At 41.4% G+C, this 27,788-nt stretch overlaps 1 protein-coding gene across 4 annotated transcripts; it reads right to left on the bottom strand.

Moving 5' to 3' along the window:
• Window positions 1–370: 370 nt before the first annotated feature.
• Window positions 371–27,471, bottom strand: fsd1l (fibronectin type III and SPRY domain containing 1-like). 4 transcript variants are annotated; one of them, XM_080756589.1, is made up of 15 exons: window positions 27,343–27,471; window positions 23,327–23,422; window positions 22,010–22,141; window positions 15,694–15,795; window positions 14,069–14,091; window positions 12,609–12,730; window positions 11,832–12,047; window positions 11,317–11,415; window positions 10,676–10,805; window positions 10,547–10,579; window positions 7,074–7,180; window positions 6,918–6,987; window positions 3,314–3,498; window positions 2,736–2,824; window positions 371–2,493 (listed from the first exon to the last, which is right to left on the bottom strand). In XM_080756589.1, exons 1-15 carry the CDS (start codon window positions 27,355–27,357, stop codon window positions 2,371–2,373), a joined length of 1,542 nt encoding a protein of 513 aa, XP_080612715.1. In that variant the 5' UTR covers window positions 27,358–27,471; the 3' UTR covers window positions 371–2,370. The 4 variants fall into 4 exon arrangements, with proteins under 4 accessions (XP_080612715.1, XP_080612716.1, XP_080612717.1 ...); XM_080756590.1 differs by having other exon boundaries at window positions 7,074–7,177; XM_080756591.1 differs by lacking the exon at window positions 10,547–10,579.
• Between the last annotated feature and the right edge of the window lie 317 nt (window positions 27,472–27,788).

The following is a 27,788-nucleotide window of genomic DNA, read 5'->3' as shown; positions in this document are numbered from 1 at the left end:
GAAATTGCGGAAATTGAGGAAATTAGAAATAGCAAATTGCGGAAATTGCGGAAAAAATTGCGGAAAACACGTGAAATTGCGGAAATTAAAAATTGCGGAAAACACGTGAAATTGCGGAAATTGCAAATTGCGGAAATTGCGGAAATTTGAAGAAATTAGAAATAGCAAATTGCGGAAATTGTGGAAATTGCGGAAAAAATTGCGGAAAACACGTGAAATTGCGGAAATTGAAAATTGCGGAAATTGCCATGTCGATGATGGTAGTAAGTTATACCAGTCATGCTTCAGCACCATGTTACCAGCCATGTTACTCAATGGAGTTTTTTCAATTATTTTATTTTCAAAACAAAATGACATAGAAATACATATTTCTCGTTAATTCAAAGTAAAGCAGCTATAGTTTATATTTATACAGTAGTGTGCAAAAAAATCAATCTATCTGATTTCTTAACATGGAGATTCAAGTGGGAATATTACATACATTAAAACAATGATTTAATTTCATTCCTAAACAGGCCTAACAGGGTAAAGTCATGTCAGCAGATTTAGGCATATTATTTACAAAATGTCTATTGACATTCCATTCAGTTAAAATAAAATATGCATATTAACATTTTTGGTTTAAGTGCTACTATGATGCCTGCTCTTAAATGGTGACTTCAGTTTTAGCCTTAATTTCAGAATAAATATTATATTTCTTATTTCATTGTAACCTACCGTTTTGTTACATCGATTAAAACGTACTGCTATGATTTTTTTAGTTGATTGTCAAAAGATAATTGATAACTTGTAAATAATTCCTTCTAATACCTTCTCTATTTCCTGAAACTATAACTAAACTTCCCAGTGGCTCAAAATGTTTGTTATAATACAATAAAATAAAAATAAAATTCTGTATGAAACATTCCCACGTGAAAAGAAAATCTGAAACCAAGAAATGGTACCAAACAGATTGTGGCAGTTCTATGTAAACAGACAGATTCGTCCGACATTATTGGTCATGCTCTTCTTGTTCTTTCTTTAAACCATCGACTTTCTGATGTTTTGACTTTGTCCAGTGGCTACTGGACAATTTAACTACAGGGGCAAAATCTTGCGAAGTAAGAACATCATTCCCCCTAATGCCGTCCGGAAAAACACAGGAACCCTGACACATAAACATACCATCCACCACCATTAAAAAAAAAAGTAAAGAGAAAAAAATAAATAAACTTAAAACAAGGCTCCAAAAATCAGGAATAACACTTCCTAACTACAACACTGGGTAAACACAGAAATTACCAGGAAGAACATAATGAGAGGCGGGTGGATGAGAGTTAAAGGATGGGAAAAAAACAAAGAGTCAAAGTAAAAACAAATACGTATATGAATGTTTTTCTCTTTGGGATTAATGTCTGTAGCTAAAAGATTTCTTAGTTAATTTGCAGATTTTATATAAATATATATTATACTGTATATTCTGGCTGCAGGGAAGAAACCTTGTATTTCCATATTTCATCTTTTTTGTCAGGTGAAACCTGACTAGTGAATGCTCATGATATGTAGAAGACCTAGTCATACATGAGTCATACTGAGGACCTAGTCCTGATTGGCTGCCACACACACGCTGCTGCCATGTATTGGTTACTCAGGTCACATGACCAGGTAACAGAAATCTTTAGAGACACCCAATGTTATGTAACATAATGTTATGATTGAGACCTGCCGGTTGAGTGTTTGTTACTAAATAAAGAAACCAGCGCTTCTTTCACCTGACAAATAACACGTGATAATTTCTTGTTATTTCAGAACTTCAACATCCATTTTGTACTATTTTCACTATTTAGATTTTTTGTAATTGTCGCCTATATAATGACGTGCCCAAAATAGGGATAGGTTGGGGCAGGTGGAACGTAGTTAAGTTTGTCTGTTTTATAAATATGTATTAGAAGAGCTTGTTTGCCTATTACTACATTGGAACACAGATCAGTAGTCCACCTCTGGTCCCATTGTCCAAAACGGGATGCAGTACCTTCCCAGACGTATAGCTCCGCCCTGCGAGTAGCTAATATTGCTTTCAATGGAGAATAGAGGCTGGCTGTATAGCTAATATTGCATATGAGTAAAATGGTATTGGTATCCATCTACATTGTTAAGAACCCACAAAGGGTTATTTCTGCATCTTTCATGGCCATTGTTCATTGTTGTTGTTTTTTTCCCCTTTCTTTTTTCCCCCTGCGGATATGTATTGTGATATTAACGTTTCAAAAGATGATGCCAACACCAGATTGGTCAAGCTGCAATGCTGCATCCTTCCGCTTCGCAGTTTTTGGGGCTGTGGTCTTGTGGGGTTGTAGGGGTTTGTGTGGTCTGGATGCGTTGGGGGAGGGGCTACTGTGGCATGCTGTTGAGGCTGTTGTTGGATCCGGTCAGTCCATTCTCTGTTTTCTGTAAGCTTTTCACCCCACTGGGAACTTGGAGTCCAGTAAACAATGCCAAACCGCCAAACCATACCTGCAACATGAACAAAGTACAAATATTAATACATACTTATTAATATACAAATAAATACAAAACATTTATGCATCTACCATTACCAACACTTTCACAAGGAAACATATTATGATATTTACTTTTATACATGTACAAATGTATCTACAATAAACCAATTAATAATAAATGCATTGTTAAACATTTACAAATGTTATTAAAACATAAAAATAAAAACATGAACAGAATCAAATGTATTAAGTGACCGTGAAGGCTGGAAGGAGAGGCTGGTTGAACTTGGCTTTAAATGAGTGAAGGAGTTGTTTGGTCTCAGCATTATAGAACGATAGAAGACCTGAGAGAGACAGAGACAGAGACAAACAGACAGAAGTTAAATGTTTGTTCTGTGTTTAAAGTTCAATGTTAATGTTCAGTTGAATGTTTAATACTCAAGTTACAGTACAACATAAATTGACATGATACTGATGTCAGTATTATGTCAGCATCATGTCAGTATCATCGTTAGTAGGGTTGTCCCGATCTAATCACATGATCAGAAATCGGGGCAGATCGTCATTTTCAAATGATCGGGGATCGGATCGGGAGCAAAAAACGTGATAGGGACATCCCTAGTAGTATCAATATTATTATATCCATATCATGATATTATACTGGATATTGTCTGTGATTTGGGATATTGCACTATTGTGATATGGCATAAGTCTATAAAAATCGTTATCGGCAGAAACTCAAAATAAAATGATCAGAATCGGTTCATGATAACATGATAGGGACATCCCTAATGGTTAGTAGTATCATATCAGTATCATGGTTAACATGTTACCGCTGTCCACGTCGCAGTAGATTCCAATTTGCTCGGGGACAGCCGCGGCATCCAGACTCTTGGTCTTGTTGTTGTGTTTGGCGGCGAGGCTGGTCTGTAGCCATTGGTTGACGTGGATGCACCACGCACCGCCACTCTTCCCCAACAGGTCGAACTTGCCTAGGCTCCGGTAGGCCACACCCACGCTAGGGGGAGGGTGGGGGACACAATGGACGGGGAAGGAGACATGAGCGTGCACACACACACACACACACACACACACAGTTATAGCCCATGTTTTTGAAATTTTGAAAAAAAAGTTATCCTCGTTTCTCATCATTTTGGACCATGGGCTATAGCCCATATCGTACGGCATACTATAGCGCGCCGTTTTTCATCATTTTTGAGGATTTGAAAAAAATGACGAAATGACAAAAACGATGGGTTATAGCCCATGTTTTTTGAAAATTTGAAAAAAAAAGTTAGCCTCGTTTCTCATCATTTTGGACCATGGGCTATAGCCCATATCGTACGGCATACTATGGCACGCCGTTTTTCATCATTTTTGAGGATTTGAAAAAAATGACGAAATGACAAAAACGATGGGTTATAGCCCATGTTTTTTGAAATTTTGAAAAAAAAAGTTAGCCTCGTTTCTCATCATTTTGGACCGTGGGCTATAGCCCATATCGTACGGCATACTATAGCGCGCCGTTTTTCATCATTTTTGAGGATTTGAAAAAAATGACGAAATGACAAAAACGATGGGTTATAGCCCATGTTTTTTGAAATTTTGGAAAAAAAAGTTAGCCTCGTTTCTCATCATTTTGGACCGTGGGCTATAGCCCATATCGTACGGCATACTATAGCGCGCCGTTTTTCATCATTTTTGAGGATTTGAAAAAAATGACAAAATGACAAAAACGATGGGTTATAGCCCATGTTTTTTGAAATTTTGAAAAAAAAAGTTAGCCTCGTTTCTCATCATTTTGGACCGTGGGCTATAGCCCATATCATACAGCATACTATAGCGCGCCGTTTTTCATCATTTTTGAGGATTTGAAAAAAATGACGAAATGACAAAAACGATGGGTTATAGCCCATGTTTTTTGAAATTTTGAAAAAAAAAGTTAGCCTCGTTTCTCATCATTTTGGACCGTGGGCTATAGCCCATATCGTACGGCATACTATAGCGCGCCGTTTTTCATCATTTTTGAGGATTTGAAAAAAATGACGAAATGACAAAAACGATGGGTTATAGCCCATGTTTTTTGAAATTTTGAAAAAAAAAGTTAGCCTCGTTTCTCATCATTTTGGACCGTGGGCTATAGCCCATATCGTACGGCATACTATAGCGCGCCGTTTTTCATCATTTTTGAGGATTTGAAAAAAATGACGAAATGACAAAAACGATGGGTTATAGCCCATGTTTTTTGAAATTTTGAAAAAAAAAGTTAGCCTCGTTTCTCATCATTTTGGACCGTGGGCTATAGCCCATATCGTACGGCATACTATAGCGCGCCGTTTTTCATCATTTTTGAGGATTTGAAAAAAATGACAAAATGACAAAAACGATGGGTTATAGCCCATGTTTTTTGAAATTTTGAAAAAAAAAGTTAGCCTCGTTTCTCATCATTTTGGACCGTGGGCTATAGCCCATATCATACAGCATACTATAGCGCGCCGTTTTTCATCATTTTTGAGGATTTGAAAAAAATGACAAAATGACAAAAACGATGGGTTATAGCCCATGTTTTTTGAAATTTTGAAAAAAAAAGTTAGCCTCGTTTCTCATCATTTTGGACCGTGGGCTATAGCCCATATCGTACAGCATACTATAGCGCGCAGTTTTTCATCATTTTTGAGGATTTGAAAAAAATTACGAAATGACAAAAACGATGGGTTATAGCCCATGTTTTTTGAAATTTTGAAAAAAAAAGTTAGCCTCGTTTCTCATCATTTTGGACCGTGGGCTATAGCCCATATCGTACGGCATACTATAGCGCGCCGTTTTTCATCATTTTTGAGGATTTGAAAAAAATGACGAAATGACAAAAACGATGGGTTATAGCCCATGTTTTTTGAAATTTTGAAAAAAAAAGTTAGCCTCGTTTCTCATCATTTTGGACCGTGGGCTATAGCCCATATCGTACGGCATACTATAGCGCGCCGTTTTTCATCATTTTTGAGGATTTGAAAAAAATGACGAAATGACAAAAACGATGGGTTATAGCCCATGTTTTTTGAAATTTTGAAAAAAAAAGTTAGCCTCGTTTCTCATCATTTTGGACCGTGGGCTATAGCCCATATCGTACGGCATACTATAGCGCGCCGTTTTTCATCATTTTTGAGGATTTGAAAAAAATGACAAAATGACAAAAACGATGGGTTATAGCCCATGTTTTTTGAAATTTTGAAAAAAAAAGTTAGCCTCGTTTCTCATCATTTTGGACCGTGGGCTATAGCCCATATCATACAGCATACTATAGCGCGCCGTTTTTCATCATTTTTGAGGATTTGAAAAAAATGACGAAATGACAAAAACGATGGGTTATAGCCCATGTTTTTTGAAATTTTGAAAAAAAAAGTTAGCCTCGTTTCTCATCATTTTGGACCGTGGGCTATAGCCCATATCGTACAGCATACTATAGCGCGCAGTTTTTCATCATTTTTGAGGATTTGAAAAAAATTACGAAATGACAAAAACGATGGGTTATAGCCCATGTTTTTTGAAATTTTGAAAAAAAAAGTTAGCCTCGTTTCTCATCATTTTGGACCGTGGGCTATAGCCCATATCGTACGGCATACTATAGCGCGCCGTTTTTCATCATTTTTGAGGATTTGAAAAAAATGACGAAATGACAAAAACGATGGGTTATAGCCCATGTTTTTTGAAATTTTGAAAAAAAAAGTTAGCCTCGTTTCTCATCATTTTGGACCGTGGGCTATAGCCCATATCGTACGGCATACTATAGCGCGCCGTTTTTCATCATTTTTGAGGATTTGAAAAAAATGACGAAATGACAAAAACGATGGGTTATAGCCCATGTTTTTTGAAATTTTGAAAAAAAAAGTTAGCCTCGTTTCTCATCATTTTGGACCGTGGGCTATAGCCCATATCGTACGGCATACTATAGCGCGCCGTTTTTCATCATTTTTGAGGATTTGAAAAAAATGACGAAATGACAAAAACGATGGGTTATAGCCCATGTTTTTTGAAATTTTGAAAAAAAAAGTTAGCCTCGTTTCTCATCATTTTGGACCGTGGGCTATAGCCCATATCGTACGGCATACTATAGCGCGCCGTTTTTCATCATTTTTGAGGATTTGAAAAAAATGACGAAATGACAAAAACGATGGGTTATAGCCCATGTTTTTTGAAATTTTGAAAAAAAAGTTAGCCTCGTTTCTCATCATTTTGGACCGTGGGCTATAGCCCATATCGTACGGCATACTATAGCGCGCCGTTTTTCATCATTTTTGAGGATTTGAAAAAAATGACGAAATGACAAAAACGATGGGTTATACACACACACACACACAAATAATAGTTGTATAGTACGAGTAGTAGTAGTAGTAGTATATTAGTACTATAGTAGTAGTAGTACTAGTATAGTGGTAGTACCTGTAGGACTTGCAGTCCTTATGGGGACGAACCTCCCAGTAATGCTGTCCACAGTCTATACTGGTATCTCCTGGAATGGCAGAGACACCTAGTCAGAACAAACGGTGTGGAGATCGAGCGAGACAGAGACAGAGACAGACAGACAGACAGACATACCCAGTACTGTGTAGGACTCTCCTGTGAAGCGATCACGTGCGCCACCTCCTCCTCTGGGTGCTGGAGAGCGGGTCACTGCCGTCCTCTTGGGTGATGGGGTCCCGCTTCTTGCACAGGGTTGGAATGGGTGAAAAGGTCAGGGGTTAGTACGTGATGGGGTGTTGAGGCCCAGAGGTACCTTGCACTTTTAACCCACTAAGACTTGAGGCAGATTCTACAAATGCCTTCTTCATCAGTAGTTCTCAACTTCTCACATGTTCAAGATCTTTCAAAAGCGTTTCAGAAAAAAGCAGATGTACAAGCTCACGGCGTGGCACAAAGTGACACGCTGTGAGCTTGTAGATATTTTTGAATAGCCAACACAAAAACTAAAACCTTCCTTGTTTTAATGGGTTAACGTGTATTTTTTTTGTTTTTTTTAATTACAAGTAAAGTAAACAGAAAAAAAGGGAAAGAAATGTCATATAAAAGAAAATACATTCCTCTTACAAGCAATGCTAATATGCTACGATGCTGATATCAGTAATGCTAATAAGCCGCAATTTGGAGGGATGTGGAGAGAAATGTTAGCCCTTGGCTAACAAAAATAAACATAATATATAAAAGTGGTAAGTGTTAAGCAAGTGTTAAACATCAAAGCTTTAAACATTTAGAGCTAAACATTAGACATCTTGAACCAACTATCGCCTTGAATCTGTATTCTTAACATTGTTTTCAAATATGATGCTTTGTATGGTCCCATTAATATTAACCTTGCAGCAATATTTAAAAAAGATGCATCATTAGTTATTGGAATTGGACAGGGCAGCAAAACCCAGTGAGATAATTATTTTCTCTTCTCCCTTTCACTCCTCCTTTTGTTTGTTCATGTTTGTTGTGCGTACGTGTGTGTAGGCCCTTAAACCCCAAGCTGACGTTGGACAGTGTGACATCTGATAACCCAGCCCCGTCACCTATCAAGATATTTCCACTCCTAAATCGAAATATGAGATTAGTCCTCTCTAACCCTAGCCCTAAGGTAAGTGGGGAACATAGGGATGACCCTTTTCTGAGGGTCAGTCTATCTGGTGACAGTTTCTATTTGTATGTCACTCTAATGCAAAAACTGCATCTGCCTGATGATGGTGAACCGCAAGAGTGGTAAACTTGGTCATCTGTCTGATCTCCCTCGTCAAAATCAGGATCCCAATCACTTCTGAGCCGTACTTTCATGTGAAGGATATAGACAACCACAGCCATGTTTAGTGACTCACGACCATGAACATTTACAAAGAATCTTGAAGAAGATCAATCATCCAGCTTTTTGAAACATACTGTAACTTCAGCTAAAAGATAAAAGAATGACCAAACCGCATAGCAGCTACATTAAATAAACCCCTGGGGCCACTTCCACTGTAACCTTACCTCTGTAACTATTCGATTTGCTCACTTTTGTATTTTTTGCATTTTGTTGTTTTTGACCGCGGCCAAATAAGTCCTGCGGAGCCCAATTGTGCCAAAATAGATAACACAATCGTTGTGCCAGCCGCCTGTGACATTTCAATCAACCGACTGAGTGATGTCGACACTGTGTGTGTGTGTGTGTGTGTGTGTGTGTGTGTGTGTGTGTGTGTGTGTGCGTGCGTGCGTGCGTGCGTGCGTGCGTGCGTGCGTCTGTCTGTCTGTCTGTCTGTCTGTCACTGGACAGATCAGCTCCACATTTCTTGCCAGTAGGGCAAGACAATATCTCCCAACAAGACCCCATCCAACTTATAGCCCATGTTTTTTAAAATTTTGAAAAAAAATGAAAAAATGAAGAAAAAAAAATCCGCAATTTCCGTACAGTTATCCAGTTATCCGAAACGAGGATAACTTTTCCGCAATTTCCGCAATTACCATTTCTGCAATTTCCGCAATTTGACAAAAACGATGGGTTATAGCCCATGTTTTTTGAAATTTTGAAAAAAAAAGTTATCCTCGTTTCTCATTATTTTGGACCGTGGGCTATAGCCCATATCGTACGGCATACTATAGCGCGCCGTTTTTCATCATTATTGAAGATTTGAAAAAAATGACGAAATGACAAAAACGATGGGTTATAGCCCATGTTTTTTGAAATTTAGGAAAAAAAAGTTATCCTCGTTTCTCATCATTTTGGACCATGGGCTATAGCCCATATCGTACGGCATACTATAGCGCGCCGTTTTTCATCATTTTTGAGGATTTGAAAAAAATGAAAAAATGAAAAAAAAAATCCGCAATTTCCGTACAGTTATCCAGTTATCCGAAACGAGGATAACTTTTCCGCAATTTCCGCAATTACCATTTCCGCAATTTGACAAAAACGATGGGTTATAGCCCATGTTTTTTGAAATTTTGAAAAAAAAAGTTATCCTCGTTTCTCATCATTTTGGACCATTGGCTATAGCCCATATCGTACGGCATACTATAGCGCGCCATTTTTCATCATTTTTGAAGATTTGAAAAAAATGACGAAATTACAAAAATGATGGGTTATAGCCCATGTTTTTTAAATTTTTGAAAAAAAAAGTTAGCCTCGTTTCTCATCATTTTGGACCGTGGGCTATAGCCCATATCGTACGGCATACTATAGCGCGCCGTTTTTCATCATTTTTGAAGATTTGAAAAAAATGACGAAATGACAAAAACGATGGGTAAACTTATAGCCCATGTTTTTTGAAATTTTGAAAAAAAAAGTTATCCTCGTTTCTCATCATTTTGGACCATGGGCTATAGCCCATATCGTACGGCATACTATAGCGCGCCGTTTTTCATCATTTTTGAGGATTTGAAAAAAATGACGAAATGACAAAAACGATGGGTTATAGCCCATGTTTTTTGAAATTTTGAAAAAAAAAGTTATCCTCGTTTCTTATCATTTTGGACCATGGGCTATAGCCCATATCGTACGGCATACTATAGCGCACCGTTTTTCATCATTTTTGAAGATTTGAAAAAAATGACGAAATTACAAAAACGATGGGTTATAGCCCATGTTTTTTAAAATTTTGAAAAAAAAAGTTAGCCTCGTTTCTCATCATTTTGGACCGTGGGCTATAGCCCATATCGTACGGCATACTATAGCGCGCCGTTTTTCATCATTTTTGAAGATTTGAAAAAAATGACGAAATGACAAAAACGATGGGTTATAGCCATCCTGTTGGGTGATATTTGAAGGTATAATAATGTGAAATGCGAATGTGATATGTGGCTGCCAAGGCGTTTCATGAACGGACGAGCAATACGTATTATAATATCAGAGTCCAAGACGTGTTCCAAGTCCAAGACTCTGGGGGCGGGAGGGAAATGGTACTGTGTTCATGAGCACGAATGGAGGAGATAAGGTCATGGGGAAAAGACCCAAACAGGTTCCCTTAATGTATTGTGAAATGCCGCCACGTCACATGCTAGCTAGAGGGCTAAGAAAGGTCAGGGGCACACCAGAGGTCACACTAAGGGTCTAAAGGGTTCACCTGGACGAGTTCTTCAGATTGGTAAGGAGGGCGCTGTTCAGGGACAAACAGAATGCACAGGTCAAATGTCACCGAGGAAACAAGAGAAAGTAAATGAGAGGGGGATTTCTTCCAAGGAAAGCGACTCACCTGCCCTTGTTCTCTTTGCCCTTGACCTTTCCCTCCTGGCCCTTTAACCCCGTGGAGTCCCACTCCACGGCGGAGCCCTCCACCTTCAGGTTGAGGTGGCTAGACGAGGCATCAAAGGCAAAGTTGAGTGCTGTGTGACAGAGAGACAAGGAAACAAGGAATTTCAATCACTTTCCAAAGTGGATCCAAATTAAAGCACCTGGCATAGTCTTTAAAAAAAGTCCTATCAAAAACCATCAACAGTGATTTATCTTGCTTAACTGATCAGAGAGGCCCTAGCCCCGCCAACGTCTGGCTTTCGGGAATTATGTAGCAGCCAAGTAGCCTATATAGACTTTTAGTTTGTTTGTTTAGACATGTAGCAGCCAAATATAGTTTTAGTTTAGACACATTTAACGTCTATGGACTTTTAATGAGCACTTTTAAGAGCACTTTGAACAAGACCAGGAGCCCCTCACTTCTCACAAGTGTGATTTTCAAGAACTTTAAAGGACTGATAAAAAATGCTTTCATATGCCGTACATACATAACAGCAACGTGCAGTTCAAGCACCATGAAGAAACTCAGAGAACACTTCCAAGAACTTTCAAGCAACAACGAAACAAACAAATAAATAAATATATCATAAAAATAGAGCCGACCTCTGGTTTCCAAGGTAACAGGGTCAGAGTAGTCGCCAGCTGCCGCCTTGTTCCGCGCTCGGACTCGAAAGTTCATGTAGTTGGAATCGAACCTGAGACCTAGAGAGAGAGAGAGACATTACATGTTGTTTGTCATATTTATACAGTATGCATTTATTTATCATACCGTCTCAGTTGGGTGAAAAACCTGACATTCACCCATTCACACACATTCATACACCAATGGCGGAGGAAACCATGCAAGGCACCAACCTGCACATCGGGAGCAATTAGTGGTTCAGCCTCTTGATCAAGGACACTTCGACACTAACTCTTGGGGAGCCCGGGATCGAACTGGTAACCTCACGGTTCCCACTCTACCCCTGAGTCACTGCCGCCCACACTACTGCCTATACTTGCCCCCCCCCCCAAAAAAAACAAAACAAAACAGAAGGTCAGACAGGAGGTTTCCGCTTGACAGCAACGATGCATGTATATAATGTATAATATTTGTATGTACACGTTTATAATCTGACCTGTTAATGTGTGCTGAGTGGTCCTGATGTCTTCTATCGTCTCCCAGGGTTTCTGGTCTCGGACTCGTGCGAGTCCTTCGTGGTCGGTCTTGCGGTATTCCAATTCATACTGGTCCACCTTGCTCTCATCGCCACCAGGGGGCGATCGCCAGGCAACTGTTACCATGTTGTCACTCACAACACACTCTGAAAGGTCTATGTCTGGAGCTCTGGGAACTGCATGGGATAGAAAGACAAAGCTATGAAACAACAATAATAATAATAATAATAATAGAGCATGTAGAAATTGAAGTCACAGTAGAAGACATTCCTAGCATTTATGTATTTGATGATAACAACAAAAACACGCACGCATGCACGCACGCACGCACACACACACACTCCTCACTGGCAAGTGAGTCAATAGGAATAGATACCAGCAGTGACAACACACAGAAATGTGTGTGGGGGAAATAATTAGCAGAACGATTAAATTGGGGGAGAAAAAATGAACCGCTGCTACTTGACTTGGAAAGGAGACAGCTTAGGATGGTGGTTTGTGCATCTAGTACGGATGCCTCTCGAGCATCTCCCTAGGGAGGTCTTCGATGCGCATCCCACTGGGAAGAGAGCCCGTGGCATACCAAGGACCATATGGGGGGATTACATCTCCACACGTCTGGATATCTCTTGCCCATGCGACCCAATTCCAGATAAGCGGTAAGATGGATGGATGGAAAATGAGGGTACAAAAGCCAATAAATAAATACAAAAATATATAATAATAATAATAAATACCAGGTAGAAAATGGAGGCCCTGTAGAAGGCGTTGTTCTATTCTGAAATCTACTGTGAGGTGACTGAGACTCGCAGAAGCCGTCGGCCTCATTGTCAACCGGAAGGCGGGCGCCATGGTAACCCTGTTGAACAAATCCAATACAATAGAATGCAATAAGGCAGAGCAGAATGTAATGGGGTAAAATAGAGCGCGAACAGCACAGGGAAGAATAACAGTATAGTAGAACTGAACTGAGTAGAATAGACTAGAGGAGAACACACTAGATTTGAATGGAATGCAGTGGTTCTCAACCTGTGGGTCAGGAGACTTGGGACTCCCAGGGGAATCTTTTTTATTACAAAAGTAATCAACAAACTATAGTTTCTCTATACTATAGTATAATATAGTATAGCCTACATTTATCACTCAGTGGATTATTTTGGGGGGTTGCGGCCTGAAAAGTTTGAGAACCACTGGGATATAGTATAATAGAAGAAAATGGAACATAAAGAGTGTAATAAACTATAATCAAACAGGATAGTGTGAAATAGAACACAATGGAATATAGTAAAAATGAGTAATTGAGTATATTAGAATAGAACAGTATATAGTAGAATAGAATAGTCAAATATAATCAGTAGAATGAAATAGAACAGAAATAGAACAGTCAAACAGAAGGATAAGATAATTAAAATAGAGATTAGCATGCTCTTTAGCTAGCCAGTTAGCACCACAGCAAAATCTAACAGCCCCCTCAATGCCACAAGACATGCATGGGTCATGGGTGTTTGCATGCATGCAAAATTACACTTTTTTATATGTTATATGTATACATATACATCTTATATCTGCATATGTTCCTATATTTGTTTTTAATATATAATACAACAAACTCATTTTACCATACAATTATGTAAGATATTTTCTAAACTACATTTTTGTGGTCGTGCTCATTATATTTCTTATATAATAATATAACAATATTCCTCTCAATATTCTGTAAGACTTGCACTTTTGAACACAATAACAAAAGATGTAGGAAAAAAACACGAGGATGGCATGGAAAGGGTTAGCATTTAAACTCACAAGACAGTGACAACAAATTAGTAAAAAAAACTAAAACTAAAAACAATGGTACACAACTACGAAAGTCCAAAAATCTAACAAAATAGAAAATCAACAAGATGACAAAGGTCGAAAATAAATAAAAAGATCTATTTATCTCTCATAGGTCAAACACAACCCTTTATTTCAAGGCGTTTTTGTTCCTACATCTCAAATCTAAAATCTGTACCGGGTGGGAAATGGGCGAACGGAAAGGCATCTAGTGGCCGACATGGATCTTGTTACCACAAAACCTCATGCTGGAAATGTGCTGATGATGATCAGCAGCATCTACTGAATACTTCTGTCCTGGGCCGATCTGAAAACTACCACACACAACTTCTACCAGGAAGAGAGAGACGAGAAGATACCATACCTATCTTTGATCTGCCTCGCAGCCTTGGGAAAGAAGGAGATGAAAAAGAAGAAGAAAAAGGAGGAGAAGAAAGAGGAAAGATTTCACAAAAAAACAAAGAGAGAAATGGAAATTTTTGTTAGTAGGCAGAAAGTGAGTAGTTATTTAAAACAAAAGTTACAGTCACAGTGGGGATCAATGTGGATCACTTTGGATCTGCCCCTAGTTATTAAATTAACTAGGGGCATAAACAACTCATTGGGTGAGGAGAGGAATAACTCAGCACGTACAGTACACAGCATTTTACTTCAGATTGCCTCTACAGTGTGCATGCACAAACATGCAGGCATAGATAGAAAGAGATCAAAACAACTATTATAATGTTATACCTATAGTGTTGGACGGCTGTGAGGAACAATACTGAAATATAAATATGACGTTTTCCACGAGCAAATTGAGGAGACAGCCCTGAGAAGCTACTGATGTGCTGGTTGACCATTATACCATTTGAGCATCCAATTTACTTCACTCTCAATGAAGTCAATGCTTCTGTACTTCGATTATATCGATTATATGTTGTAATGACGAAATTATTCTGTATTCAGGAATGGGTAGAAGTAGAACGTAGTGTGGCAGATCTCACACAATAAAATTATTATTTTCTTGCTCGCTCACATTGCTGTAGTGTACAGTATGTCAGGAACAGGCTTGAGTACGTTTGGGCTTTTTATTTAAGTGGCAAAAGCACACTGAAAGAGCTTGATTCGTAACACTGAAATGGACGAAATGATTAAACCTCACCTAACTCGTTTTCATAATCAGGATTCTGGACCAAAGGATGCTGTTCCCAAATTATACAAAATAGGTTACACTAATAACATCATCATCCATACAGGCACCAATGACACAGACAGGGAGGGGACTCAATGAGGAGCGTGGACGACAAGGCTCATAAATGTTCCATGATCAAAACATCATCGTCTCAACCCTACTCCTAAGGGAAGACTTTACTTTATTAGACTTTACTAAGGTTTATGGAAATATATTCTTTGGTTAATTATATTAACCAAATGAGCTCTAGCATCCCTATTCTGGGCATACCATAATAGGTGAACATCTGGTAAAAAGTCTCAAAAATTAGTGAAAATAAATAATACATATTTTCACTATTTGACGTACAACTGAACAAAGTATGTAGGGTTTAAGTGGTTCATGTAGTGATGTTGACTAAATGTTTTAATGTTGACTAAATGTATTCGCATTAATGCCAATAAAGTCAAATTAAGTAAATTGAGAAGAGCCGAGATAGGGGGAAGGGGGGCATAAGGGGACAGAGATTAACAGAGAGAGAGAGTTGAGAGAGTGGAGATGGAGAGATAGAGAGGGAAGAGTGCAGCCATCGCTGTGGAGGGTGAAAGGTTAGCGCTAGCGGCGTTAGCATTCGGTGGAAATCAAAAGGACAAGAATCACAGAACGGGGGAAACAGAGGATGTAATTCAGCAGCCGGCAGCTCGTCTCATTGGCCATTGAACCAATGGCAAATGAGAACCAATCAGCGGCACATTGAACCAATGAGATGGAGGCCTATTGGAATCGATCGGAGGGGTCTTTCCAATCGATCCGGATTCATAAAAGGATCTATAGACCTGGGCAAAGTCCTCTTCGTCTTTCAAGAGGAGGGTGCCGTTGGCGAAGTTCAGCAGCTCCTCGGAAGAATCCAGGGCCGCTCTGCTTTGTGCCAGCTGCTTCTACAGAGATGAAACACACCGACAGTTAAGCTGCTTCTACAGAGATGAAACACACCGACAGTTAGGCTGCTTCTACAGAGATGAAACACACCGACAGTTAAGCTGCTTCTACAGAGATGAAACACACAGACAGTTAAGCTGCTTCTACAGAGATGAAACACACCGACAGTTAAGCTGCTTCTACAGAGATGAAACACACCGACAGTTAAGCTGCTTCTACAGAGATGAAACACACAGACAGTTAAGCTGCTTCTACAGAGATGAAACACACCGACAGTTAGGCTGCTTCTACAGAGATGAAACACACAGACAGTTAGGCTGCTTCTACAGAGATGAAACACACAGACAGTTAAGCTGCTTCTACAGAGATGAAACACACCGACAGTTTCTGCTTCTACAGAGATGAAACACACAGACAGTTAGGCCTGTCACAGTCATCACAATTATTTGAGATAATCGCAGTTATTTTGTAATCGTCAATCATTTCCATGTTGAGAAATGTCTATACATTTTTCAAAAATAGCATAAATAGCAAGTGTACAAGCTTACAACACGTCATGAAGTGACGCTATTTTGTACATTTTTGTAATAAAGATTTTTTTTTTAAATGTGTCTGTGATTTCTCTGCATATAAGTTATTTGTCATATCTGCCCTGTGCAATTTGTGATTACGAAGCCTAAAAGGCAAACAGAAATACAAATTTTAACATTCCAATGTTCAGTGCAAAAACCCCCCACACAATTAAATTGTTAATCGCAATTATTTGTGTGACAATTAATCGTCAACTTAAATTTGTAGTCGTGACAGCCCTACCAACAGTCAGTAGTAAACCAGTCAGTAACACAGTATACAAGTCAGTACTAAACCAGTCAGAACTCAAGCCCTGGATCAATGGCGCTATTATAGCCCTGTTGAACAGGAAGACAGGAAGATAACTAGCTATCATAACTGCACAGGCTTTACAGACGGAGTTAAAAAAAAAGGCTCTGGCAGTGGCCAAACAATGTCACACAAGGACAGACCATAGGGCAGGCTATAAGCCAAGAACTAAGAGCAGTACCGTAGGTGTGCGTTCTGGAAATCGAGCTCTGCACTCACAGGGTGCCTTCAAACTATTTTGGCAGTAGCTCCGCACCCCACTGGGAGGTGCTCTGAGGCAGAGAATGGCTAAACTAAACCAGTAAATGAGAGTCAGAACTGCTCCCCATACAACTCCAGAGTTGCTCTGCTCTGTGCCAGCTGATTTACGACAGGAAACCCACTGACTGTCAGTAAAGCAGTCAGTCGACTAGTAAACCGCTCAGTCAACTAGAAAGGTGCGCTCAGTAGAGTGCAAATCTCTACCAGGACAGGAGACATGTCCAAATAATAGTTGGCTAATTAATGCAGTTGAATTTCTACCAACAAACATTAAAGAGTAGTACGAAACTGCAAATCATATTTACAGTCTTGAATAGTAAATGTTGCAATTTTTTTAACAGCTCCTTTAAATTTACACACATTCACACACAGCTGGCAGAGACAACCATACAACCACAAACCTGGAGCAGTTAGGGGTTTTAAACTGTGAATAAATCACAATTTGAATCGTGATGCAAACAGCAAAAATGAAAATACAGGAAGAAAATTGATAATAAATTAGTTTTCAGTCATTTACTTCTATATTGAAATTAAATATATAAATTAAATTAAAATAAATTAAATATAAAATTTGTGTAAAACATAATTTTCGGTCATTTGTCTGGAAAATAAATCTTGAAAAATCATATTGTGAATGTAAGAGTTGCCGAGCAGTCAAGGCTCCAAGAATAGACACAGTCCAAGAATGTACATCTTTTGTTGTATTTATTTACCTCCAAAACTGATGAACAGCCCATATGACGGATTGTCACAGCCCGGGTCTGAGGCAAAACAAAATACTGCAAAAATACTGGCCACAATACACTTTCAAAAACCAAAAGTAAGAAATAAACACTTGATAACTAACAAAGACAAAAACAACAAACCAAGAACTAAAGACACTGAAAACAGGCTATGCCCTGAAGACCTTGGCAGCTCTCCCTTGGTGTTGTCTCTTTGCTGTCTCAAGCCAACTGAAGCCCGACACACACCGGCTGCGTCCCACGCGCGGCGCCGCGCGGCGCACACAGCCGCCTCCATTATTTTCAATGAACCTAACGCACACCGGCTCCGTCCCACGCGCAGCGCCGCCCGGCGCGCCGATAGAACACAGTTCTATTTTCCAGGTGGCGCCGCGCCGCAGACGGTCGCAGCCGGTGTGTGGTGGGCTTGAGCAATCTCTCCTGAACATTTCCAGCCTCCCTTATATATCAGGTGAGACCCACCGCATCAAATAAAAGAAATTAAGCAAACAATGTGGCAGATTGCTACTGTCTGTGCGTAAACATGGAGTGTTGTCACTGTGTGTGTGGAGTGGGGACTTTCTTCACATATTTCTTCAATATAAATAGGCCTACTTCAAAATTAAACAAAGGTGTTGAGCTCAGCATGATCTACACAGTATGTAACTGTAGCCAACATGGCATATACATAATCATTTTATAACATGATGGCTCATTAATAACAAATACATGTATTTGTTATAAATCTAGCGGCATATCTGCAGGGACAGGAGCGTTGTTGTAAATTGGCTAGTTAGTAGGCTAGACCAGTGGTTATCAAACCTTTTACCAGACAAGACATGTACCCCCTGAGATTTCCTGCTGAGCCCCAGCACCACTGGCACTGGGAGTATAAATACACTTTTTACGGAGCTATGTGTGTCTCTGGCTGGCTGGCTGCCTGGGTCTGTCCCTGGCTGCCTGGGTCTGTCCCTGGCTACCTGGGTCTGTCCCTGGCTACCTGGGTCTGTCCCTGGCTGCCTGGGTCTGTCCCTGGCTACCTGGGTCTGTCCCTGGCTGCCTGGGTCTGTCCCTGGCTACCTGGGTCTGTCCCTGGCTGCCTGGGTCTGTCCCTGGCTACCTGGGTCTGTCCCTGGCTGCCTGGGTCTGTCCCTGGCTACCTGGGTCTGTCCCTGGCTGCCTGGGTCTGTCCCTGGCTACCTGGGTCTGTCCCTGGCTGCCTGGGTCTGTCCCTGGCTACCTGGGTCTGTCCCTGGCTACCTGGGTCTGTCCCTGGCTGCCTGGGTCTGTCCCTGGCTACCTGGGTCTGTCCGAGCACGAAAATAGCATGGTTGTTTTTCACCACCAAGTCTCACACGCACATATTAACTGTATATATTATGATGATTTCGGGTGTGCCAGTGCAGTACAGTGCCAGTACAGTAGAGGATACAGTAGACGGACCCCCACACGGTAACTCTGTCATTTCTCGACCATTTCGGATGCGGGGCGGCTCGAACCGTGGTTCCTGTGGGTCTGGAACTTCCAGGGACCCCCACACGGAGTTGCACCACTCACTTTACACGGGTGTGATTTTTTAAATCTTCTTGAATTGAGCATATATTGTTAGAGAGGGCATCAGCTGACAAAAGGCTACACCATGTGTGAATGTGCATGCATGCGAGAGAGAGAGAGAGAGAGAGAGAGAGAGAGAGAGAGACAGAGAGAGAGAGAGAGAGAGAGAGAGAGAGAGAGAGAGAGAGAGAGAGAGAGAGCAGAATGACAATGAGAGCGCATGAGATGAAGCGAGAGAATACTTCTATCACAATACATTTAATCACTGTTTGGGGAAAATATAACAAGCAACTAGTTACAATTATAGCTTTTGCATGGCAATAACTCTTTCTCAAGATGCCTTCCTGTGTGCCTTTGCATGCACGCAATCCGTAACATTTCATTAAAACCAGTGTTCCCGTTAACATAATTAATGCATTGTGTATAGGCGGGACCATGCATGACAGGCTCATACACCGTCAGTGACAGTTCTTGTGAACCTAATGAGCCGTGTTGCAACTTGCAACAGCATCGCAGAAGCTGTGGTTTGCAACGTTATAAAACTGGACAGTCCACAACAAGCCACCGAGCTTCCACACACGTTTCCACAGCAAACATCAACACAGTATGCTGAGTGAAGACTGTTTGCATACAGTAGCATGTTGTCAACCTATTATATATTACATTATTATATATTCTTCTATAAAAATATTAGGCCTACACTCTCCATGCCTTTCTCTCATTCACGCGCTCTCTTTGTCTCATCCTCTCGCAAGCTAGTGGGTCACAAAAAAAGGAGGGACTCACATATCACTAGAGACCGTGTGCAATTTGTGTGTATACGCGTGGGTGTGGGTGGCGGGGGGGCTGACATAATGTATAAAGTTACATGGCAGCTTGTTACATTGCAACATGTCGCTTCCGATTTGACAAGCTGAATTCCTTGCGACTCAATCAGCCGGCATCACAGGACCTGCAGCGATTTTCCTCTGCAATGTTCTGGTTTGGTTTTGTTGCGTGACAAATAATTGGTCTGAACTAGGCTTAAATGTTAGGCATTGTGACAGCTATTCAACATGACTGCTTGGGAAGGTAACTTTGACAATAGCTGCTCCATCATCAATGGGGAATCCAAGCTAATAAAAACAGCAGGCTTTCGATTCCTACTCTCAACTTCCGCCGCTCACATGAATGCAGACCAGTCTCTCCTCTTTAGCGTAAATAAAAAGAACGCTTTTGCTACTCACCAAAACAAAGGCGAGTTGTGTCATTAGAAAGCCTACTTTCCTTAGTGGACGCACTCTGAGCCCCCCACCACACGTATAAACTGTACTTTTTGGCCAAAAGGGGATTTTGTTTCCACCGGGAAAAAAACCATTTTTAGTTACTCCGCTGCGCCCTCTACTGATATTGCCCATAGAACTGCCTCATAGAGAATATTTTTCCTCCGGTGGAAAAAAATCCCTTTCTGGCCAAAAAGTACCGTTTATACGTGTGGTGGTGGGGGGGGGGGGGGGGGGCTCAGAGTGCTTCCACTAAGGAAAATAGGCTTTCTAATGACACAACCCGGCTTTGTTTTGGTGAGTAGCTAAAACGTTCTTTTTATTTACGCTAACGAGGAGAGGCTGGTCTGATTTCGACTTGAGATTTAAAACGGATAGTCGCATAGCCTTACTGCGCAGGGCAGAATCGTAGAAGCAGTAGAAGGCTATGGATCAGAGCTAAGTGTGCATCAGCTCCTCTAACAACTCCAGAGCTGCTCTGCTCTGTGCAAGAGGACAGGAAACACAATGACTGTCTGTAAAGCAGTCAGTCAATCAGTAAACCAGTCGACTAATACTCATACCAGCCCAGACAAAAAAAAAGGATAGTAATTTTCACCACAGACTAATTCAACCATTCAACCAACAACACTCAGTTTGTAAACCAGTAGCATCCAGTAACCAGTCAGTAAACCAGTCAACCAGCAACTAATGAGAAATCAGTAACCAGACAGTAAAGTCAGTCAGTCAGTCAGTCAGTCAGTCAGTCAACAATAAGCATCAGTAACCAAGATTTAGTTGCCTCTAGACATTGTTTTGGACTGGAGGCTGGTCAGTCCAAATGGAACCAAGCTACGCAAGTATCCCCCGTGAGCACAGCCAATCATATCATGAGCTGTCTCGTGCACAGCCAATCAAATCATGATCTGCCTGGAGCACAACCAATCAAATCATGAGCTGCCTGGAGCACAACCAATCAAATCATGAGCTGCCTGGAGCACAATCAATCAGATCATGGGATCAAGAATTCTAGCATTCAGAGTGCAGTCTTGGATGTTAGCCTAATCACCATATGTACTGGCCTGGGCATTGGAGGTGCAGGTTGGTAGGTTCTCAAAATGTTCATGTCAAGACCCACAAAATTATATGTATTTGGCCCCCATCTCAAAATATTTTGTTGAACCCCAGAAGCAATATATATATATATATATATATATATATATATATATATTCAAAGATGTGCATATATTTTACGCTATGAGCTTGTATATCTGCTATTTTGCTATAAGTGGTTAAAATCTAAAATGACACAGTCACAGATGCTTTCCAGGTTTTAATCGGTTAAGTCACTTAAAACCAAGGCAGTGAGCATGCTCGTAGGGAGCGGTGTGATGCCTGCGCTGTCGACTCAAGAGCCAGTTGCATGTGGTGGGAATCAGTTGACCAGTCCTAAAGGCAAATTTAATTTGGGGGGCTTTGACATGAAATGTTTGAGAACCACTGCCCTAAACAACAATTGAACGGGTCAGTAAACCAGTCCACATGAGTAAGCATACCTGCAGTTCCTGTTCCTTTCTGGTGTGATCTTGTCGGATGGCATCACTCATGTTCGCCTTCATCTCCGCCAGAACGCAAAATAAGGAGTCAAATTCCTCCTCCAGATCTCTGGTTACTTCAGATGAATTCACCTGGTATGACAGAAAGTTATTGGTTTCAGATTCTACCAGGAGCTCATGGCTGTCTAGTACTGTTGGTATTAATTTCCTACCATTCCTACCAGTACTGTGGGATTTCTATCCTACCAGGATTTCTAGTACTGCAGGTTTTATATCCAACCATATCCCAAACCGCACAAATGCAACTCCTTGAAACCGCCTTTGTGGATAATGGTTTCATGCAACTACTCGTAACCGTTTGGTTGCGAGTAGTTGCAAACTTGCATGGCGAATCATTGGTGCAGTTTGGGCTGGATTTCCATCCTACCAGGACCTCTAGTACCAGCTCAGTGGCCTTGTGGTTAGAGTGTCCGCCCTGAGACTGGAAGGTTGGGATTCGATCCCCGGGCCGGGTCATACCAAAGACTCTGAACCAGTAAGACGCGCAAACGCGGGAAGCGAACGCAGCTGAGACCCTGCAGATCATGTCTGTCTGTCTGTGTGTCTGTCCCGCTGTTACTGTATATGTGGACCTGGCCCCTTTTGTGCCCATATATGGAGCTGAGTGGACCTGGCCCCTTTTGTGCCCATATATGGAGCTGAGTGATTGCTGATGCAACACACTCCATATTTGGATAGCGGGACAGACAGACAGACACACAGACACACACACAGACATGATCTGCTAGGTCTCATAGTAAGTGCTCACTGCGTTCGCAAAAATGGGACCCAGCAGTGTCTCCCTGCTTGGCATTGGTTGGAATAGGTCCCTGCGACATACTAGCGTCATGTCCAGGGGATGTACTTGTATGTACATCTACATCATGTCCAGGGGGTGTACTTGCAGAATAAGTAAAACAAAAAAAATAAAACAGCGTACATCCTCCGATCTTGGTGCTGAGCCAAACTGTTAAACTAACAGATATCATGAACAAAAACAAGGGCTCGCAACTCACTTTGTAATGCTCCAGGGACGTTTATTCACAATCACAGCGGGCAGGATTGTGAATAAACTTACCTGGAGCATTTATAAAGTGAGTTGCGAGCCCTTGTTTTTGTTCAGGTGGTGTACTTGTACATCAAGATGCCTCACGCTACAGAAACAAGAGATAGGCTCCTGCCTCATCACTCGGCAAGGCTTACTCTAGTACAGCTGGATTTCTATCCTAACAGGACCTCTAGTATTGATGGGTTGCAGGACTGGGTTTCTGTGCTCACCTGCAGTGCAGACAACGTATCACTCAGTGTCTCCATGAAGTTATGCAGCTCTTCATTCTTATTGGATAACGTCGCTATAATCCTCTGCAGGGCCTCCTGGGAAGCAACACAGACACACACACGCACACACACACGCACACACACACACACGCGCGCGCGCACACACACGCGCGCGCACGCACACACGCACACACACACACACACACACACACACAATTAGCATAAAGTAGCCTAAAATAGAAACAAATAGAAGCAATTTAAGAGCAGACAGATACAGTATGAGTAACTATATATGAGCACAGAAGTCATGATGCATCATGGGTATAACATTCTGACCTGATTCTCCAGGGCGTATGAGTCACACACACACACACACACACACACACACACACACACACACACACACACACACACACACACACACACACACACACACACACACACACACACACACACACACACACACACACACACACACACACACACACACATCTCTTAAGGTTGACTTCCCAACTAGGCCAGAGAACAAGATACAACGCAATTGTACTGCTGTTATTTCTAGTAATGCTACTACTATTACTACTAATAAAAATACTGCTTCTACTGCAGTTGCTACAACTGAATCAAGTATTAGGTTATATAGTATTATGATTGTTGTTAGTGTGGTTGCTGTAGGCAACACACACTATTGTTCTAGGTCCGAGAACCTTTATGTCACCTAAAGTAATCCTGTTTTTTGTTAACCTTTTTTTGTTCATTGAGTTCAATGGACGTTTTTTGTAACCTTTTCTGCAATCTGGGAATGCATCTGCAAAACAAACGGCCCTTTTTTCAACTGTCTGTCTCGATAGACTACCTATTCTATAACCCCAAAAGGCAAAAGTCCATTATTGTCACTTTTCTGATTGGACAATATGAGGTCCAATCAGACAGGAGTGTCATCACAATTAGAGCTGTAAATAAATATACAAATGGCAAGACAGAATTAATCAAAAACAGAACATTATGGTATAAACCCATGTGTGCAGATTGCTTCCCACACGAAGAATCAATACATGTGTGGCTCGCGTCAGTGCAACCACACTTGCAATTTCCCAGAATTATTATTGTTATTAATAATAATAATCTTGTTATTAGCTGGTGTTTGGCCAGTTACACAGCTCCATGTGTACATGGATACACTGTAGTGGAGTCAATACAGTGAATCCATGTACACACGTCTAGTACTGACCAGGCACATAAAGCCCAATCACTCTGCTGCTGCTATAGAGTCAGGTGTCTGAAACACAATATCTGTGTGTGTGTGTGTGTGTGTGTGTGTGTGTGTGTGTGTGTGTGTGTGTGTGTGTGTGTGTGTGTGTGTGTGTGTGTGTGTGTGTGTGTGTGTGTTGTAAGTCGAGCTTGAAAGCTACCGTTTCTAAACCTGAGGGTTTGGGCTGACTTCACAGCAGCCAACAACTACTACTAATACTAGTAGTACTGTAATATAGTACTAGTAGCAGCGGCAGCAATAGTAGTGGCATTCATTCAATTATAGTTAAATTATAAAAATTGAACTTTCAGTGGGACAGAAAGAGAGGAAGAAAGAGACGAGAGAATGGACAGAGATGACCTCTCCTCTTCCTCCCCTCCTATCCTGATCCTTTGTTCCATTCTATTCTCCGGTTCTTTTCATTCCCTCTCTCTTTGTGGACCCCAGGAAGAGTAGCTGCTACTAAGGTAGTAGCTAATGGGGATCCAAACAAACAATAAACAATGAATAAACTTTCCTTCCATGTCCACACTGACCTCCATGGCTGCCTACACACACCCCACCCCACCCCAGCCACCTCTACAGTGGTGCACCTTCTCTGGGGCTGGCACACATTCAGCGGTGGGGATGGACCCTCCAGTGAAGTGGTTCTCAACCTTATTCATTTCAAGGACGTATGCATTAGGCCACGCCACGGACCCCAATTTGATATAAATGATAATAATCTCTGGGGCCCCAATCTCTGTAAAACTCCTCAGTACACTGAGCGTGTACCCTATGGCTATGGGTCCATTTGGAGCCCATTCTGGAGCGGCCATAGCTGAATGGGTAGACTAGAGAGGCTGCCTGCATGGGAAACAGAAGGTCCCAGCATTCGATTCCCCGGCCCTGGTAATCTTCCGAGGTGTCCCTGTGCACCCCTAACTGCCCGTTCACGTCTGACCACTTGGGCAATCAGTTGGGTGAAGCTGAAAACTGAATTTCCCCCATGGTATCAAATATTATTATATATTATGAATATGATATTATTATCAATCATTATATTATTATTAGCAGATTACGGTACTATGAAAACCTGCAAAAGCCGTCCGACACTCCATCACACCACCTATATGGCCGTCAGTCCCTCACACCTCGGGACACGACACTGTCCTCATCAAACCCTGGATAGCCATACATGGAGAAGACTGGATCATCACCTAGGTCTGCATATATGGAGCCGGCCAGCAACTCTACATCTGACCTCAAAGTAACCTCAAACCTTTAGATCTCCATATGGAGCTGACCCGTTTCTGACATTCCATATGTTGATCCTATACCCACCCGTCTATTCTCTTCGATGTCTCCCTTTTGACTGATAACTGTCCATTCAAACTCTAGACGGGTGAGGGTGAGGTCACTTCTTGCCCTCTATGACTTACAGAACCCATATAATATACAAAGCTACACAGGATTTAAATTGTAGCTTTGTATATTTGGAGCTGAAGTTGAAACCAGTTTTGCTTTTGTAGTAGCTACAAACATCAGATGTATCTTTGTATCTTAATTTCACTCGCTTCCATCGAAAATGAATGGTAACACGGTAACACAGTATCTTTGTAGCTGCCATTTGTGAATGCAGCAACAGGGTCAATTTGTACGCCTGGTGGCCCCCGGACCCCACGTTGATACTAGTGTTCCTGCAGAATCAGGTGCCCAGATTCATGCTCTAGGGCACCCTTCCCAAGCTACCCATGCATGGTCAAATAAACATCAGGATAAAGGCTTATATGGTCCATGATGATGTCACGACGACCTAAGCCCCCAGGTGCCCAGGTATTCGTGACATCATCATGACCAAAACGCAAAGTTTCATATATCTGCGACCTTCGGTCGCAATTATAGCCTACTAACATTAGTAGGACTACTGCTATGACTTCTGTTACTTCCTGTGTGTGTGTGTGTGTGTGTGTGTGTCTATAATCCTATGGATTACATAAGAGTTAATCTGGCTGCTAACTATACCGGTTAGTATATGTACACAAACTGTAAGTACACGTGTGCGTTCGGGTCTGTGTGTGACTGTGCAAACAATACTTATTGGCATATTGTTAACGTGCAGGTGTAAGCCAATTAAGGCAAGGGAGTTTGTTTATTTGTATAGCACATTTAAACAACCAAGTCAATTCAATGTGCTTTGTTTATACTGGTGGTAAGCAGTAAAAGTGGTACCACTATAGGCTAGTAGTAGTAATGTAATGGTGGTGGTAGTAATACTATACGCAGTAGCAGCAGCAGGTAATGGTGGTATAAGTATGTGTAGGAGCAGAAGGTAGCCTACAGTGGTGGCAATGGCATTACTAATTACCCTGTGTGTCTACATAGTAGCCTAGCAATAAACAAGTTACACTAAGTAGCAGCAGCAGCAAGTGGTGGCAGTAGTAGTTCTAATAGTAACGTCACTACTAAAAGTATCCTACTACCATTAACTAAATGTCTCTAAAGGCTCTGAGCAGCAGGTGCAGTTTAATATAGCGGCACTTCCGGGCGCGCGAGACGTAAATAGAACCCTGTAATCATTATTAATCTGCGAACAAGTATCGTCGTATCATCGAGAGAGAGCAACGAAAGGTGAAACACGAATCATACGTCATTTATTTCACTTATATCATGTCGTGACATATTGACATTCTCTCTCTCTCTCGTTTCTCAGCCTATATTGCAATGCTCTCGCTCTCTCTCTCTCTCTCACTCCCTTGTTTATAGCCTACGGTCTCTCTCTTACCTTCTGTGCGTCCATTCTCTTTCCTTCTTTCGGAGGACTTTTTCCCCCCTCGAAATGTTTTTAGAACGAAGTATAAACGACAGACGAGAGAGATATCTCTCCGCCCGCCCCCTTTCTTCCTTCTGCCCGGTGGACAGAAGTCTGCGCGCATGGGCGGTCCCGTCCGGCCGTGGGCTCCGTTCCCGTCGTTCCGTTGCCGTTCGGTCAATGGGGACGCCTGGACGCGCGCTGCGTTCAAGGTGCGCCTGTGAAATGGAATGCCGTATATAAACACAAAACACACACACAGTACCTGTTACTTATGTTATGAGAGCACTATGGAGCATTGCAAAGGCAGATGAGTCTGTCTGGCTATACGCGAGGCAAGAGCATCCCATCCCCATCCTCTGACAGCACCTGCAAGAGGATAGACTTTAGATAGGATACAATCATACAAGAGGATAGAC

The sequence above is a fragment of the Protomyctophum bolini genome, assembly GCF_963924005.1.
Source record: "Protomyctophum bolini genome assembly, chromosome: 22".
Lineage (NCBI taxonomy): Eukaryota > Metazoa > Chordata > Actinopteri > Myctophiformes > Myctophidae > Protomyctophum > Protomyctophum bolini.
The sequence above is the reverse complement of the archived record's forward strand: the minus strand, read 5'-3'. Positions and strand labels throughout refer to the sequence as shown.

What these genes read in the sequence shown, in the direction of transcription:
- fsd1l (XM_080756589.1), bottom strand. An exon ending in ACGAAGAGGACTTTGCCCAG is followed by an intron (nt 14,092 to 15,693) that starts GTCTATAGATCC and finishes TTCTTTCCCAAG; the next exon opens with GCTGCGAGGCAGATCAAAGA. An exon ending in CACTCAGCACACATTAACAG is followed by an intron (nt 11,416 to 11,831) that starts GTCAGATTATAA and finishes CTCTCTCTCTAG; the next exon opens with GTCTCAGGTTCGATTCCAAC.